Source organism: Triturus cristatus, chromosome 4_2, assembly GCF_964204655.1.
Source record: "Triturus cristatus chromosome 4_2, aTriCri1.1, whole genome shotgun sequence".
NCBI lineage: Eukaryota > Metazoa > Chordata > Amphibia > Caudata > Salamandridae > Triturus > Triturus cristatus.
The window spans coordinates 33,139,523-33,158,728 of NC_140586.1; the positions used below are offsets into that span (position 1 = coordinate 33,139,523).

General features: G+C 45.7%; 1 protein-coding gene across 1 annotated transcript in view; it reads left to right on the forward strand.

The window, feature by feature from the left end:
• Positions 1–19,206, forward strand: part of ESYT1 (extended synaptotagmin 1) — a 429,479-nt gene that overhangs the window by 112,880 nt on the left and 297,393 nt on the right. The window contains exons 5-6 of the mRNA XM_085600294.1: positions 2,262–2,334; positions 2,889–2,978. Of these exons, the coding sequence (XP_085456420.1) occupies positions 2,262–2,334; positions 2,889–2,978 (163 nt within the window). The remainder of the gene's footprint in view (positions 1–2,261; positions 2,335–2,888; positions 2,979–19,206) is intronic.

The window sequence follows — 19,206 nt, forward strand, 5'->3', positions numbered from 1 at the left end:
GTGCTCCTATACCACCCGATGCTGTCAGTGCTCGTGCCTCACCTGCTGCAGTCAGTGCTCCTATACCACCCGATGCTGTCAGTGCTCGTGCCTCACCTGCTGCAGTCAGTGCTCCCATACCACCCGATGCTGTCAGTGCTCGTGCCTCACCTGCTGCAGTCAGTGCTCCTCTACCACCCGATGCTGTCAGTGCTCGTGCCTCACCTGCTGCAGTCAGTGCTCCTATACCACCCGATGCTGTCAGTGCTCGTGCCTCACCTGCTGCAGTCAGTGCTCCTATACCACCCTATGCTGTCAGTGCTCGTGCCTCACCTGCTGCAGTCAGTGCTCCTATACCACCCTATGCTGTCAGTGCTCGTGCCTCACCTGCTGCAGTCAGTGCTCCTATACCACCCGATGCTGTCAGTGCTCGTGCCTCACCTGCTGCAGTCAGTGCTCCTATACCACCCTATGCTGTCAGTGCTCGTGCCTCACCTGCTGCAGTCAGTGCTCCTATACCACCCGATGCTGTCAGTGCTCGTGCCTCACCTGCTGCAGTCAGTGCTCCTATACCACCCTATGCTGTCAGTGCTCGTGCCTCACCTGCTGCAGTCAGTGCTCCTATACCACCCGATGCTGTCAGTGCTCGTGCCTCACCTGCTGCAGTCAGTGCTCCTATACCACCCGATGCTGTCAGTGCTCGTGCCTCACCTGCTGCAGTCAGTGCTCCTATACCACCCGATGCTGTCAGTGCTCGTGCCTCACCTGCTGCAGTCAGTGCTCCTATACCACCCTATGCTGTCAGTGCTCGTGCCTCACCTGCTGCAGTCAGTGCTCCCATACCACCCGATGCTGTCAGTGCTCGTGCCTCACCTGCTGCAGTCAGTGCTCCTATACCACCCGATGCTGTCAGTGCTCGTGCCTCACCTGCTGCAGTCAGTGCTCCTATACCACCCGATGCTGTCAGTGCTCGTGCCTCACCTGCTGCAGTCAGTGCTCCTATACCACCCGATGCTGTCAGTGCTCGTGCCTCACCTGCTGCAGTCAGTGCTCCTATACCACCCTATGCTGTCAGTGCTCGTGCCTCACCTGCTGCAGTCAGTGCTCCTATACCACCCTATGCTGTCAGTGCTCGTGCCTCACCCGCTGCAGTCAGTGCTCCTATACCACCCTATGCTGTCAGTGCTCGTGCCTCACCTGCTGCAGTCAGTGCTCCTATACCACCCGATGCTGTCAGTGCTCCTATACCACCCTATGCTGTCAGTGCTCGTGCCTCACCTGCTGCAGTCAGTGCTCCTATACCACCCGATGCTGTCAGTGCTCGTGCCTCACCTGCTGCAGTCAGTGCTCCTATACCACCCGATGCTGTCAGTGCTCGTGCCTCACCTGCTGCAGTCAGTGCTCCTATACCACCCGATGCTGTCAGTGCTCGTGCCTCACCTGCTGCAGTCAGTGCTCCTATACCACCCTATGCTGTCAGTGCTCGTGCCTCACCCGCTGCAGTCAGTGCTCCTATACCACCCTATGCTGTCAGTGCTCGTGCCTCACCTGCTGCAGTCAGTGCTCCTATACCACCCGATGCTGTCAGTGCTCCTATACCACCCTATGCTGTCAGTGCTCGTGCCTCACCTGCTGCAGTCAGTGCTCCTATACCACCCGATGCTGTCAGTGCTCGTGCCTCACCTGCTGCAGTCAGTGCTCCTATACCACCCGATGCTGTCAGTGCTCGTGCCTCACCTGCTGCAGTCAGTGCTCCTATACCACCCGATGCTGTCAGTGCTCGTGCCTCACCTGCTGCAGTCAGTGCTCCTATACCACCCGATGCTGTCAGTGCTCGTGCCTCACCTGCTGCAGTCAGTGCTCCTATACCACCCGATGCTGTCAGTGCTCGTGCCTCACCCGCTGCAGTCAGTGCTCCTATACCACCCGATGCTGTCAGTGCTCGTGCCTCACCCGCTGCAGTCAGTGCTCCTATACCACCCTATGCTGTCAGTGCTCGTGCCTCACCTGCTGCAGTCAGTGCTCATATGCCACTCTCAGCAGTAGGCACTCGTAGACCGTCCTCTGCAGTCCCTGCTTCTACACCACCTTCCGGATTTTGCATCACTGTAACCTCCACCACATGAAGCGCTCTGTACCATCCCTTGAAGGCGATGATCCTACACAATTCTCTGAAGCCTGTTCTATCCACCGCAGTGTCCCCTTGTAGTACGCTGTTACTAAATAGTACTTAGATTTCACATCAGACTCTTCTGTCTCATTTTTCCCATTATTATTTGTAGTTTTGATTCGGATTTGGAAATCAACTGTGAAGTGAAGAAATTCTTTGCCACATTTGGAGTGAAGGGGCTACAGGTAGGTAGGTGAGAGCATGGTCCTGGATGTGTGGGTGAGGAGCTTGCATTTCAAGAGCACAGAGTCAAAGGTCATTATGAGTGGCGAATAATTGTGTGAGTGCAGGAGTACGAAACTGATGAGGGGGAGGGATGCAGAAAGGTGGGAAACCTCGAGGAAGAATGGAAAAAGTGCCTGAAACAGATCATTGGTATGCAGTGAGAAAAGATCTTGTATAGCAGTCGTGAAGTGTTTGAATGAGCCTTATACCTATGTGTTTCCAAGCAGAGAATGCCTGTCAGGGAAGGGGCAAGTGAGAGAAAATGCCGTAATTGAAAATATCTGTGAAAGAGAAAGGTGCCTTTTAACATGTAGAAGCACCTGTGATTGAGGTACCTTTGAGCAGTAGTGGACATGAATGGAAATGTCTGTGAGAGGAGGCATCTGTAAGTGGAAATGTGAGTGGAGATATCAGTGAGTGGAGTCCTCTGAGCTGTCGCATCTGAGTAGACACTTGGGCTATGTAGTGTCTATGTTACTGTATAACCATAGATCCCTCTCTCGCCTTTCCTCAGCTGCATGGCACTCTGCGTGTGATCCTAGAGCCCCTTATTGGAGACATGCCCCTGGTAGGGGCTTTGACCATGTTCTTCATCCGAAGGCCGGTAAGTGTTACCTAACTCCCCAAACCCGTTACTGGGGCACCACAAACCTCACATTCTCTATAGTTCTGCCTTTTGCATCTGGTATCGGCCTACAAAGCCTACAAAGTTGTGGTGTATTTGCCTTTGTAGTTGTCATTGCATTTATACAGTGCTTACTACCATTGACGAGACATCGAAGTGCTTCATGATGGGCAGCACACTGCTCCAGATCCCAAGGTTAGCAGTGGGTCCAGTGTTGTTGGTTATTAGAATTAGTCTTGGGCATCGGGCAAACCATTCCGTACATTCACTCCAGTTTCTTTGTGGCAGATTAAATGAAGGAGTTAGGCTTTATCGTTAGTGGGTGTTGATGGAGGTATTTGAGTTCATGCAGATGTTTGGTGGAATTAATAGGTGAGCTAGAGGAGATTAGATATAGTTAGGTTAAGGGAGTATTTCTTTCAGAAAAGGAGAGATCGCGATCTTTGAAATGATTTGTATGCAAATACTTTAATAGAAATTAAGGTAAACATCCAAGTAACTTAGAGAAGGCTGTAACCAGCAAGAAAAGGCATGCAGAGGATGGCAGAAGAGGCTCTTTTTTTAATAAAAAAAGGAGAGGCGAAAAGTGGCCGAAGACACTTTTTGAGACAACATACAGCTTGGGGATGTAAGTCTCTAGACAGAAGCAGCAGTATTTTCATGTGAAGATAATGCTATATTCGGTACTTTTGCTAGTCACGTGAGTCAGATGAACAGTCTATGCAGTGCCAGGCTACTGCGAGATCACCCTTCAGCAAGTACAGCTGATCAGTTCAGTGTCTGGAAACTTCAAATATTGGCTGTGCATACACCTTGAAAAGAGATTCTGCAAATGCTGGAGCAGATGTCTTCTCAAGTTTGGCTCACACTATTAATTGTAAAGCAGAGTGGGATCCACACGATAGAGAGTGAGGTTAGAATTCCCAAATAGTGGAAGTGTTTTGCCAGAATTCCTGTGGCTGGGGGATGGAGATCCAGACACTGAAATTCAACTGAGACTTTGTTAACAAGTGGCTGCTGATTCGACTTCCTGGAGCAATACCCTTTGGGAGATGTTAGGGGTGAGGGGTGGCACTGCAGATTCGGTTGTGCAAGGTGAAGTGGGCATCTTATGTGTGGCCGTTTGCCTTTCTTGATGACACTTTCAATGGGGCTGATGTCAGCCAATGGAAAACCCCACACCTCTTTGTGCTCTTTGTAGGTGCCCAAGGCTGGGGACTACCCTGCTGCGAGGGGTATCACTACACAAAGGCTGTGTCTGGAGAAGCCTGGAAAGGACATTCAAAAGTATAACAACCCCAAACCGGCTATAGAAAGTCAATCATCTCACAGTGAAAGAGAACATGATGAATGGAACTATTAATACAGGACCTTTTCTTTTACCCTTGGTAAAATAGCTTTAATCCCACTTCATTTGCAAAAGCCTTCTTCAATGAGTCGTAAACCCCCTTTCAAGTTTATTTGTACAATCATGTCCCTTCACAGTACCCAAGGGAAATTCCCCCCTTTCTGAAGGGAAATCAGAATCACGTATTTACTACTTTATAATTTGCGTATGGGCTGTCTGGTACATGGCTTAATAGCACTACTCACACAGTTCACACTTCCTAAAAGTTTTGATCTTTGTCTACCACAATGAAACAGTTTCACTCTCTCTTTAGGCAACAAAGCTATGGAGCCTCAGTCTGTCAGCGTACAGAAATCCATGCTGCCAGACCGGAAAATGTTTATGTACAATTTGGTCCCTTTTTATGTCTCGCTGAGGCCAGCGCATGCGCTGGCTCGGAGAGACATTTTGTAGTTGGGATTTTTAAAGTGCTGCCTGCGCCCTAAAGCTTGAGTGCACGTGAGCGTGCACGCGCGCAGCCGCCATGCGTTTCGCCGTGCTTGATCGCGTCTCGATCACTTTAACTACTTCAAATGCAGCACGCGCACCCCTGCTTTCACTTTTGCCGTGTCCGCGATCACTTTAACCAAATGCAGCGCTCGCGCCCCTGCTTTCACTTTTGCCGTGTCCGCGATCACTTTAACCAAATGCAGCGCTCGCGCCCCTGATTTCAGTTTTGCCGTGTCTGCGATCACTTTAATCAAATGCAGCGCTCGCTCCCCTGCTTTCACTTTTGCCGTCTTTTCACCCCTGCAATCACTTTTGCCGTCTTTATTATTATTATTTTTTCTTTTATCTACTTCAAATGCAAAGCACCTTGTTTTTCCTGCACGGCGTTCCATACCGAAGAAGCCTCCTGGTGCTTTCACTTTTGCCGTCTTTTCACCCCTGCAATCACAAAAATTCGAGCAACAGCGCATGCGCTGTTCGAGGCTCGACCTAAAAACACATGCGGCTTACGAACAGGCAACCTCTCCTAATAATAATTTTTTCGAATGCTACAGTCTGCTTCTGCCTTATTCAAGATGTTGGCATTATACTGCATTCACTGAAATTAACAACCTCATACACAATTTGTTTGCATTTTCAGTAAAGGATCATCTCGCTTCAAATCGCTATAATGCTATCTTAATGGTCGCATCTGTTGCCTCAATTAAGATGGCGGACCACTGACTCCGCTCTTCCATCATATTTCATGTAGCGGTCAATGGTGCACGCTGTGCTCTATGTTATTTAAGCCCGCCCTCCTCTGTTCCCTTTTACCCCGTCTTCGGAAGCAGTTACTGGAGAGCCAGCTCCTTCTTCCATGTTGCTATCAGCTGCTTCGCTGCACCTCCTGCTCAACTGGACGAAGAGCGGCAGCTCTGAGTGGGGAGTGTCCCTGCTGCTCTGTTGCCACCTCCCACCGCAACTCGCCCACAGTAACAGTTGAGCACTGAACGGCAGTGAAATGTAAGTGCTTGTGCTAGCAGCCCCCACAGCCCTCCGTGTGTCTTAGTGCGCTGTGTCGCTTCCCGGTGGTATAAAGCAAGGGCTGCTTGAATGCCTCAGGAGTGAAAACCCTGCGTGTCCTCCAGCCTTACATCACCATCTACAGCTGTAGGTGACAACCACAACAACACCAGCTTGGGCTGGCGATTATCCTGCTGGCAACAGCGTGCTTGCCCGAATAAGCTGTATTGAGGCAATCAAACATGTACTTTTCTACAATGAAATGCACAGGAAGGTGTGATGTTTGTTGGGGCTCCTATGTGACCTATACCATTGACTATGCCAATTGCTCGGCGCTCTGCCATTGCCGAGACCTATCAGCTTTGCCAATGGTTGTTTAAATAGCTTTTAGCCATGCTGCACAGCTGCCACACTGCTCTATTAAATGACGTAAATACATTGGAAAGTCGATATCTCTCACATAGACAAGACGTTTTCCATTTTGTCCAATGCGCACAGCTGTCTTTAGTGGCACTGGGGCCCATGGGTGTGGGGGCCCACAATAACCCAATTATGTTTATTAGGAACCAGTCAGGAGCTTGGGAAGCCAGTTTCGATTGATTGCAATAAAGCCCAGGAGCCACGCCCCCATTGCTACGCCAATTTATGCCTCGCGCAAACTTGAATAGAGGATACAATATCTTTGATAGTTGGCAGCAAGCACAGTTTTGAAATTTTGGTATAAGGGAGCTTTGACCATAACAATATTACGTCTTTTGTATTTTTTTTTTAGAAATAAACCCTTTAAGAATCTGAAAATGAGCGTGCGCCTCTAACAGACAAGTAGGTTTGTGCTTCCTGCTGCCATGGAAAGGTCTGTGCTGCAGCTACCCTGAAGCCGCCCACTGCACACTGTGCTCGGTGGCCTGCGCGGTTCATTGGATGGCAATTAGGTAGCGTGTCCTGTCAACACTTTCATGCTGTTCCTCTGTTAATTGAGGATTGTGCCAAATTAACGTTACCGCTCCTCTGGCTTTCAATTCCCCGAGCTGCTATACCTGCGAGACTCCGGAGGAGGGAGGGCTGGGAAAGAAACACAGAGGTCACAAGTTAACTGTACCTGTCCGGGATTTGAAACAACTGAGGACAACACCAATACGAAAGGTTAATTACACAGACCTGGTTCCGACCGAAAATTCCCCAGAGCCATCGTTTCCTCTCCCGTTAAAACAAGCATTTGCAATGCATTAGGTCTCGCATTTACGCGAGTTTGAGCTATTGACATTGCAAATAACAATGCCAATAAAAGGCATTGTCATTTACAATACCAATAGCTCAAAGTCGCGAAAATGCGAGACCTGTTGCATTGCAAATGCTTGTTGTTTTGGTTTCTAATGGCCTGAAACCAGTCGGGCCGCTTCTTTGTCTCCAAACTGGCCAGCAGTACTTGTGTGATTGCTTCTTCAGACCTGTCCCCACGTCAAATTTCCCGAGCGCCTCGCATGTTTTCTAACCTGTCATCTGTGTAAAGGAAATACCTGCCCGCCTCCCCTTACTGAGTTTACTTTCAGTAACACAATCTGCGAATAAACAATCATTGCATTTGCACTAAAGATGAAACTGAACTGTTGCCGGCCAGGCGTCACCCTAGGGCTATTCTGTGGAGGATAACGACCTGCACAGTGGGGGCCGCAGCGATTACCGTGTAACTGGTTCAATTATCCGTGAAGAGAAGTGCGCTCATTATTGGTTCTCTACCCCCCCCCCCCCTTCTTCCTCAGTGGATACATTCTTAATATCTGTCGGCACGATGGATGTGGGCAGAGACACTTGGTTTGTCTCATGGGGATTGTACGTGAACTTTCATTTCTCAGAGCAGAGTTTGCAGGAGTTCATTGCAGAATGACAGCTGTGACGGCATTAGACGAGCTGCTGGAACCCTAAAATAGTTTTACAGAGTGGTGACACCGGGCTATTAAAGCAAGGCGTGGGCCACGGTTTAGGGCTGGGTCAGATCGACACCCGGCCGCCAGAGCTGCTGGACGCGACGGGCGTGATGCTTATCACACACAGCTTGTTTTGAGATCTGTGGGAGTTTGAGATCTCTGTTCACCAGGGTGGGGGGGGAGCATATGGACGAGAAGTGGACTTTAAGATGCTGCTGTGTGTTCACGGATCTGGTGCAGTAATCAGTGTGCCATGTGCATGCAACGGGTTTAAATCTGTAAATCGATGTGGCCTAACGACCTCAGCTGCCGACTTTTGAACCAGGGTCGAGTCCCGAAGGCATTTCAACACCATGTAATTCTGGGCAAATCACTTAAACTCCCCGTGAGTCTGGCCGTATCCTGACAACAGCTGCAGGTGTGTGGCCGTATCCTGGCAGCTGCTGCGTGCTCGCCGGCTGCATGCAGTACCTGTGGCCGAGAAGCCTACCTTATTTGACCTCTGGCTGGTGGGGCCATAGCAAACTTGCACAATGTGCTTCAGCTTAGGTTCAGTGTTCTTCGTGTTGTCGGATTCGAGGCAGTTTCTCCACTGTAACCGGAAGAGGACGTTGCCTGCACTCTTGCATTTCACGAATGTGGTAACGCATTTAAAGTAAGTTACAAGAACAAATAGGGCTGGAAAAGTAAATCCGCTTCCTGCTCCTTGAGCTGGCTAGTTCTCGCTGATATTTAGCGCTCTAAGAATGCAACCTCCATGTGCAGACAGAACGAGAGAGAATCCTTACTGAGTGCGATCTCTTGTCTTTATGGGGCCATGTGTTTTGAACACATGGCCCCATAAAGAACAAGGAAATAGAACAAGCGGCCGTGCGGCTGCAAAAGTGAAAGTGATCGCGATCGCGATCAAACATCAAAGCGGCCGTGCGGCCGCGAAAGTGAAAGCAAATGGTGTGCAGGCTGCCAAATGGTGCACGCGCTCGGCGCACATGCACTGTATTTGGAGGCCTGAAAGCACTCGTTTGCACTTCCAGATCCCCCATTTACAAAAGCTCTCGCGAGAGCAGCGCTAGAGCGCTTTCTCAGGCGAGACCTAAAAAGGAAAAAACAATGCTTTAAACCACGTTGTCTAACAACACGGTTGCTGTAACGACCCCGTATACAAGTGGTGGGGGACTCTGAATAAGCGGCTGTGTACCAAAGCATTAAGCTACACAGCTAGCTTGATCTGTGAGGAACGAAGGGCATGCTACAAACGCCATTTTGCACAGTGTCTTTGCGACATGCCAATCTCGCCAAAGTTGTTACTCCTTCATGCGTTACCCAAGAATGGGGTTTGTAAGTAAACAAAAATTTTATTTACAGCATCTGCCGAAGTGAAGGAATTTTATAATACTCTAAGGGCACAGTTCATGAAAGATGATTGAATGTAAAAAAAAAAAAGATTCAGACTAACACTAACTTTCAGGGACAAGCATTTGCAATGCAATAGGTCTCGCATTTACGCGAGTTTGAGCTATTAACATTGCAAATAACAATGCCTTTTATTTTTGTTTTTAAAACATAAATAAAAGGCGGAGTCATTTACAATGCCAATAGCTTAAACTTGCGTAATTGCGAGACCTATTGCATTGCAAATGCTTGTTTCAGAATTATCTTGGCCGCATCTTCTCCCAATACCCCTCATGAAAGATAGCTTCAGTGGTTATTGTCTGATATTTTGGGGTGTGTCCTATTCACCATTTAAGGACTGATTGGTAAATATGTTGCTTTTGCAAATTCTTTGAAAATTGTTCTCTAAATGCATTATTTGTCAGCATTTCTTTCAAACGTTCCTCAGGGAAATGATTCATGTGAATCTTCCTAAGAAGTGTTATACCACTCACTCAATTGCTCTATACAATATTTTGTTCATCCTGGTGGGTACATTAGTTTTTTGACTACTCGTTTGATGTAGATTCTAATTAGAAATTATGGAAAATACCTCATTCGAGTTGGCCTCGGAAACATGACTACTCGTTTGATGTCGATTCTAATTAGAAATTATGGAAAATACCTCATTCGAGTTGGCCTCGGAAACATGACTCTGAAGGACAAACAAAACATATATATGTTTACAATTCCTTACTCCAATAAGGGAAAGACCCCCCTCAGTACAAAATGTAATATTCCTCTAATGTGGATTTAGTTAACATTTTTGCCACATCTTGTGTGGCTCTCTGAAAACAACAGACACCTGATTCTGTCATATCTGACATGAATCCATAATGTGGGGCTTTAATAGTACACGCTCTTTAAAAAGACAGAAGCTGGTGCTGTCCAGCTATTCTGATTTCATTGCTTTATGAAAAGTTATGAATCCCACCCTCTTGGTGAGCAATATCTTCGGGTCGCATGCTGACAGTGAGATGCAAAAAGAGAAAGTAGAACCTCTGCTCTGTAGGCTAAAGAAGGAATACTCTAGATTATTTCAGAAAGATACTACAACAACAAACACATTCATCATCCCTACTGGCAACAATAATCCCCCTAAACCAACAACATCCAAAACTCCGTATCATAATTCCACCAGGGAGAGACCATTACGTGGGGCACGTGGACAGGGCTGGAAACAGAGACAACACACCAATTACCATTACCTGGAGGAGCCCAAACAGATCATTAAAGACCAATAGATATTCTCTACTGTGAGGAGTGGCTTTGGCCCGAGGTTCAAATCCCAACTTGAGAACATAACTCCCACAAGCTCCAAGTAGTTCTCGACCATCTGATACAGGAAAATCCATCTGTTATTATAGGTGATAAAGCAAAGTCTGTGTAAGAAAACAGGGTGCCTGTGCATAATACATTTTCAAACTTAAAACTACAGAAAAATATTCGAAAAAAATAGGATGTTGAAAATCCATGTTTTCCTGCAACTCCGACTCCTGTGGTGGATAATAGACAACATAAGAAAAAGAGTTTTGCTTAAGCTAATGATCCTGTCTCAACCGATAATGATTCATCTTAGAAAAGCGATAGGCCCTTCAGTTCCTTTACCCCTATAATGGTTAGAAGTTTGGTTATCTATCTAGTTTGGGGTGGTGAAAATAGTGCATTCATGTGGAGTGCAGCCTACTGCTCCATGAGAAAGATGACTCTTAAAATAGCAACGCTTTCCCCCTTATTTTGTTTTACAAATTATAATGTTAGAGCCACATAACCTCTGTTACTGTGACAACTGGACTAAGATACCGATCAAATTAAGAATGTGGAATTAAACATTATTTTTTTCTGCTGCAGTGCCTGATTATAGACGTCTGGACAGTCAGCGCGTGTTTGCTCCAGTCTTGGTGTACAGGTCTGAGAATTGTGATGGATCAATATGTTGAGAAAGAACACACACACGCACGGATGGATTTCAAGGATCAAAATAGACGCTGTTGCTGAGACTACCGTTGTCAGCATCTCTAAAGAATCCATAGAACTCAACAGGTCTTTCCTCACCACCTCAGATTCCTCCAGTGTGTCCGAGGGTAGGGCAGCAAAGATTGCCAGCATTGCTCTTTGAAAAGCTTCAATTCCCTCTGAAGAAGCCCTAGGAGGAGAAAAACTTGTCTTTGAAATCTTGTGCTACAAAGGAATGGTTTCAGAAGATGTGTATTGCCTTGCCCACTTGCGTAATCTAAACTTACACACACCACTTACTTACACAGAAAGTCCAACACTCCTCTGGAGGTAAAATGAGCTTTATTAGTATCGTAGACAAAGGCAATAAGTCACTGAAGCTAGTAAGTTCTTAGGCACCAAGTGAAACAATGAATACACCACACTATATATATACAAATATGAGATCTTGAATATAGATATATAAACAGTTAATGTACAAAGCACCTCACCAGATGCGTCTGCACCGCCGGAGTCTTCAACATCCCTGGCCAAGCACCGAAAACACCAAGTCAGGAACCCTGTAGAGACTGGGGCACAGGAAGTAATCTCTCCGGGCACCAAAGTCGTCCCGCGAGTGCGTCCACTCCAAGACTGAGTTCCTGAGCTCCACCCCACAGACACCGCTTTTTATAGTTAAATCAACACGTTCAAGAACCTTCTGGCAGGCGTTCTCGCCCATCTATCCATCATAGGTCCTGGCCGCATCTCTGCTTCAGATCCACCCATACAGACCTGGCCAGATTCTGCTTGAGTGCGCTGAGGCAAAAGACATTCCTTTCCCTGTCTCCGACCTTGGAGAGCCTTGCACAGCGCATCCTCCCTCTGTCCTAGAGATAAGCATAGAATGCACAAAAACAAGCTCAAGGTACAAAATAACCTCACAAGGTATGTCTTGTACCAGCTCGTACTGGTTTACGTGAAAAACATGTTTATGTTACTGCTGAAGTGTAACTACAGGTCAAAGCAACACAAAATGGAGATGCAATGCAACAAAATGGAAGACCAGAGCATCACATGGAATCGAGGTCAATATGCAGTTTAGCACGTGTAACGTGTACAATGGCAAATGCAATACAAGATGACATTAGTTATTCCTAGGTTAGTTTATGCTTTTTTTGGGACAAAGAGGAGTAATCATTCTCTATCTTCTGTTTTTTGTGGATGTAGGACTCCTTTTGGAGGCCATTAATACAGAGTACTCATAGCACAGGTCATGCAGTGCCAGTGTACCATAAGTAGTCAATGTGAGGGCTGATAGACATCTGTTTGCAGCAGAAACCCTGTGGCTTAAAGCCAGAGGATTTCAGAGAAGGCTTGCTACTTCAGAATTAAAAGCATCAAAAATCAACCAAAATTGGATGGGGCTCTGGATCCCACACCGATGAGGGGTCAAAAAATGGAGTCTGCTTTACTGGAGTGCCTGTCTCATGATAAAGTATCAATGACATTACTTTCAGACGTCTGATGGCTCTACAGAAGTCTTTTGGTGCCAGTGACTAGCTATTGCAAAAAAAATTCCAGATCCAATTTAGAACCTGGGAGAAGTTTCATTGAATGAATCTGGTGGATAATGCATCCATTAGAATAGACCTTTTAGCAGTAGACAAAAACACAAAATGCCAAGGTTTTGTGTTGGAAACAATGTCCAGGGGAACTGAACTTTGACAAACTCGTATGAAGACATTTTTTCCACTTTTCCACTGATCTCTATTATCCAGTAAATGATCATCAACCTGTAAACCAACGCAAGAATAACCTTTAGTGCTCAAGAATGGCATTGCCAATTTTGATTAATAAATCTGCTTCCTCTATCAGAGTAATCACTTGGATGTTTGCTTCCTCACGGCATGTGGCTGAACTTGAACTAAAAAGAGAATTCACTCTAGCAGAGTCACAATGCTATAGATATGCATGGGTGAAGTATGCCCTGGCTGGCTATAAGACAAGTTGCAAGATATTGTAGAGAAGACACTTCTGAGAGTATAGACTTCTACCACCAGCCCCTTACGCAAGCACGTCATTTCTCAGATTTATAGAACATGAGCAAGCAACAGTTAATCTTCTTTAGCCACATTGAAAGATAGGTGGGAAGGGAATTTGGGATTCCTGGATGAGGAGACTAGGGAAGGCGTGCCAGTACCCAAGTTAAAAAGCTTTCAGAGCTGGGTTTAAACTGTTGCAAGTTAAAATACTCAATTTGGCATATTTTAAAAGGACCAGACTTCATGGGATGGGAAATATAGACACAGATAAATGTCTGAGAGGCTGCGAGCAAATGGGGACATTACCCTGCTCCAATGGGGATGCCTACATGTGCAGTCCATCTAAATTAGAGTAGGCTGCCAAATTGTGTCAGTTACAGGGGAAAATTTGACACGTATCCATCATTGGTAATGCTGGGAATATGGTGGAACAGATGTTACCCATGTACACATTGCTATTGTCCAATATTGCTCCTATGGTGGCTTGAAGACACATTATAAGAATATGGGGCAGCCCAGATGTTCTGAGACTGGAGCACTGGTCGTCAATTATGGGCTGGTGTATGTAGGCAGAGAAGTCTGTATACAAGGCTAGGGGACGCCTTCAGAAGTTTGAAAAAGTGTGGGGCCATGGAAGGAATTCCGGGATGTGGACTGAGACTTCTGAAGAGCCAGGAATGGAAGGCTTGCACGCTTTGGAGAGAGTCCAACTTGGGGTGGAAACGAGTCAGTTTCTTTGGAGACATACTTACAAAAAATATTAGAAAAAAGTACATTGGTTCAAATACGACAAAATAGTTGGAAAAAAGTCAGTCTAAAAGCAACTGAGATGACCTTGTGATGGCACGGAACAGAACAAACCTATGTCAGCGTACTGGGGTGGCTTTTATACCTATGACTGGATTGTAAAAGCAGATTGAAGCCAAAAGCCACCTACCAAATCAATTAATCTGTAATGAGTTCGTTATCAGTCATAAAACCACTTCGAATTTAGGAATCACTAATTGTGAATAAACATAATCATTATACGCGACAAAAGTGATGTGTTGTGCAACACAAACTAAAGTGCTGAGTTAATTTCTAACTCTGGGCAGAAAAGTTACAAGTGAAGTAGAAATTCTGCAATCATCACATATTCTAAAATTGATATTATGTCTAACCAACAAAATACAATCTACCTCATATTAGAAATAAGCTTATTATTCATAATATTTACCCTCTATTTTCCAATGGGTGCCTCATAGACCCTACTGCTTTTAGTAGTTAATTAACAGCCAAGCCAACAGCTAATTTGTTCAGCATTACAGAATAAATCAAGCCAGCACACACATTCTGTGTCTCAGGGAACTCAACAGCAGATAAAGATATCAATTTTTTGGGCCTCTCAAAATATACATAAAAAAGAAAAAGTGAGCACAATTCTGTTCTGATTCTTCATCACGAGCACAGTACGTTGGGAATGACTTTGGCATCCAGATGTTCAGGAGACACAGGGCCTGTCTCAAATCTCATCAAAATGTAGCTGTCCCTAAAGCCATGCACCCTTACAAGATAATGTTCCATGCCACTATATGTTTTTAGGTCTCCGCTAGCGAAGGCTGCGCTTGCGCAGTCTCGTTCGCGAAATTTAATGTTTTAGGAGTGGGGCTTTAACCCGCCCCTTTTTTTCCCTCTTCTCCATTGGCTAGCCTCTTAAATGCTGGTCAGCCATTGGAGAAGAGCTTTGTCGCTCCAAACAAGCCCCGTCTTTTTGCGATTCGGGGGTGTGTTTTTTCGATTCTTTCTCTCCTCTGGAATGTAAACATTCCAGCCAATGGCAAGAGGAGAGAAAGAAAAACACGCCCCCGAATCCGAAAACGCCGCTGCGTTTCTCCGAGGCATTTCTGCTTGACCTTGGAGAAAGGCGGCGGCGCTGGGACTGATTTCTTTAGGTGGTCGGCAATCGTCTTGTCCCGTGGAATGCATTGTATCGTGCAGTGCGCGGCAAAAGAAACCTTTACCTGGGTCAATGCGCAGAAAAATAGAGGATTTCCACTAAGAGGATTTTCTATGGGCAGTGCGCGTCAAAAATGCTCCCTCCCTCATTCCAAAAAATTCCTGCACTCCTCCGGCCCCTCACCCTTGCCTTCCTCTGCCCCCACTCCTCCTCTAGTGACGCCGGCTCCTTCCTCCTCCTCTGAAGTGCGCGTCTCTCCGTGAGCCGCTGCTCCGTGCGTTGGCGAGCCACTGCTCCGTGCGTTGGCTGCGGGCTGGGGACAGGGAACGGCAGCGGGACTGTGCTCCAGAAGGAGGCGGACGGCAGCAGCATGCCATCGCGGTGCTGAGGGGGTGCCGCCAGCCCTCCTGCTGCCTGTGTGAGCTGAGCCGCCATGGAGCACGGAAGACTGCGAGGCAAGCAGGGGGACTGCTAAGACGAAGGGAACCAAAGACCGAGAGGTAAGGGGCCGCCGTAGCCTTCCCAATGTCCCCCTGCTCGAGCCATTAAATCAGCGTGGGGTCCGTTCCATCCCCACGCAGAGCATCCCTCAAGCTCCCTGAAGGGGCAAGCAGCGCTAGAAGGTGTCCGCGGCTTTCCTCGGGCACGCTACCTGCTGGCGCACAGCAGGACTGCCCTTGCCCGCTGCCATAATCTGATTGTATTTGTTCTAGGAAAAGTACACCTGTTGCTCCCACCCTTTCTTATATATTCAAAAGCGCGTTGCCGCATGGCATATTTATTTAGATTTAACCGCTACATGTATTTCAGTTTAATGCGTTGCACCTACTTTACCCAACACCCATTCTTTAGACTGTGGCATTGGTTCACTTGTTTGTTTAGCAACCATACGCCCCCGCCCCTCACCGCACCAAAAATGTCCCACGTGACGACTTTCTACTTTCGGTTTCTATATTATGTTAATTGTGCTGATCGAGGGAGGAAGAGAGAGCAGCGAAGAGAGCCCACAGACACTACTAATTACCCTCTGCAAACTCTAATCTTTTTTCAATTAAAACTCTTTCCTTCCCTCTTATGAAGGGGAGGGAGGAGGACAGAGATTGGAAGGGAGCAAAAAAGCAGGAGGGGATGGAAGAAGGAGGAGGGGGCGAGAGAGCACTGGATGCCGCTCTAGCTGACACAGAAAGCAGGGTCCGCCTCTTTTCCTCCTCTTCCTCCTCTAGCAGTGTGTGATTTGTGTTTATGCCAGGCCGTGGTCAGTCCCTCTCGATGTCGTGTTCACCCAGGGGGAGGGGAAACTGCAGCCAGGAGAGGGGATTGAGAGAGAGCAAGAGACAGCCGCAAACCAAAAAAAAAAAGCCCTGTGATATTTTTTTATCTTCCGAATCTGCACTACACAAAAAAGGAGAAACAAGCATTTACAATGCAATGGTCTCAGCATTGGTAAAGTTAGAGCTATTGGCATTGCTCATGACATTATTTTTGTTTATGTTTTGGTTTTTAAAACATTTAAAGAAACGGCATTGTTATTTACAATGTCAATAGCTTAATCACTCTCAAATGCGAGACCTATTGCATTTGCACCCACACACAGAGCCACCTACACACACACTGATTAAGCTATTGACATTGTAAATAACAATGCCATTTCTTTACATGTTTTAAAAACAAAAACATACACAAAAATAATGTCATGAGCAATGCCAATAGCTCTAACTTTAACAATGCCGAGACCGTTGCATTGTAAATGCTTGTTAAAGGAATACAGACTCTTACAGACAGGTTTCTTAATTGGATTGTCTCCCACAGTGAATTTATGATGAAGATGAAGTATGTAAGTGCTTTCTTTTCAGCATGCTCATTTCTGGTGTTGCTTTAAACACTCCCTTTCGACTTAATCTACGTTCTGTTTTGGAGACAAAGTTGGCCCAAGCTATGCACTGGGCATTGTCAGTTAGGATTTTGATTCGTAGACAAGAGAGAAATCCATAAGTGTAAAGAAGGCTATTTAATCCTACCTATTAAAAAAGAATGTCCCCCCCCCCCCCCCTTGCAAAACTAAAACTCTTAATTGAGGTGGAAAGACGAATATGTTCAGTCTGTAGTTTCTGGGTGTTCACATAGCCCCACGGGTGTGCCCCACGCAAAGAAGGGACACTTCTGGCACAAAGGATCTTTATCATAGAGGAAGCACGAGTATTACTATCTTTATTAGCCAAATTAAAATAACCCCTCAAGCTTAACAGTTGTTTGATTGAATGGTTATTATTGACTTTTCATAAAAGTTGATTCCTAGATATGGAGATCATTGTACCCGTTCTAGAGAACACTCTTAATTTCTGTGATGGTAGGGCCCATCGACATCATCTTGGATTTTGTTAAATTTGTGGCCAAACTATGATTGCTTATAAATGCTACAAACATAGTATCTAATCTTTCCAAATAAATAGCCGTGTTTAACTTTAAGACCTCATCAGCCTCATACGACAGGACTGTCAGGTGTCTACCCTCTACCAAAGGCAGATCAGTGAGTAATCTGCCCAGATCTTTGTTCGGTCAGTTGATTATCACATTAGATAAAAATAAGGGAGTTAAACAAACCTTTGTAAACCCTAAGGCCTAAGTTAAGAAAAGTATTAACCATTTTTCCACACTTGAAGCTTTCATCTGCTCGTGAATTTACTTCAGAAGGTGTACCAGCTGTGGATCTGCCCCATTGAAGATATTATCTACCAGAATGTTAACCAGCACATCCTGTTAAAAAACATGGGACAGGTCTTTTAAAGCAAGAGAATGGGCAGTTTATTTTGCTTTACATATGTATTGATGAGCAGTGTTCCGGCGTGCCTATGGTTTCCTGGTAGCCATACTACACATCGGATAATCTGTAGCCCAGACTCAGTATGCCCAGAAAACCCCTGTTCGTAGTTTTATGGAAGAGTGAAGCACGGACATAGGACTGTAATAACTGGGCTCAGCACAGTATCCCTTTTGAAAAAAATGGGCTATTATCAATAAGCTCAATCGATCTGTCAATGGTGACTAATTACAAAAAATACTTAAAACCCTTGTCGGATATGAGTTCCAAAGCTCAATTATGGCCTTCTATATTTCTGTGGGTGCTGCATTTTATTTGAGGGGCCGTCACCAATTGCCATATTCACGTGACTCAAAGAGAAGTGTATCGTCCCAGTTAAAGTTTCAATGGACAGAATACAGGTGCAACAGGTAGTACAGCCAGGTCTAATGCACCCGCTCAAAACCTGTACCTGATGTTATGATCACAGGTTCAATTCCGTCATGGTCACAGGTTGAAATGCATTACTATTGAGTTAGATAACAATGAAAGTCTGTTATTCATGACCAACTTTCTCCTTGTGGAGAATGTGTGCTTTAAAAATACACTATACACTTTATGCAGTGTTATTATATTACACTGAAGCAGCATAGATTTGAGGAATACTCTGTCCATTTATCCTCTGTAATAACTATGTTAAATACAGTACTTAAGGCCAATATTGCCCTGTGTACCCTCTAGAAGGGTCTTGAATCCTGGGAGTTGCAGACCATCTCTAAAGTATCCTAGGGGACCTTATAAAAGTTTGTGTGCCTCTTTCTATACACTCCTGTTTAAGTTATTTTGTCACATCCTCTACTTGGTCTCAAGAGAACAATTTGGCAGTTTGATTAAATGTACGAGCTCTACATCTTACCATTTGTGAGAATTAGATGATTAAAGACCTCCTCCGTGTGCCTGCCCATATCATATCAGTGACGTCTTGTGACTGGGGTGGGGCATATCCCTGACGAATGCAAGAACATTATTATCACGGTTAAATCTATGAGAAACGCTTTAAAAGACGTCCTTGGTCTATCTCTATTGATGCACCTTGGTTAGCTAAACATACCATTACGAGCCATAGTTCCAGGAGAAATCTCCCTTGTTTAACCATCACAATGTTTGCCTGGCAGCAGTGCTTCATTTGTAAAACAAGCATTTACAATGCAATGGTCTCGGCAATATTATAGGTAGAGCTATTGGTATTGCTCATAATTTTTTTATCATTATTGTATCCCTAAATAAATGGCATTGTCA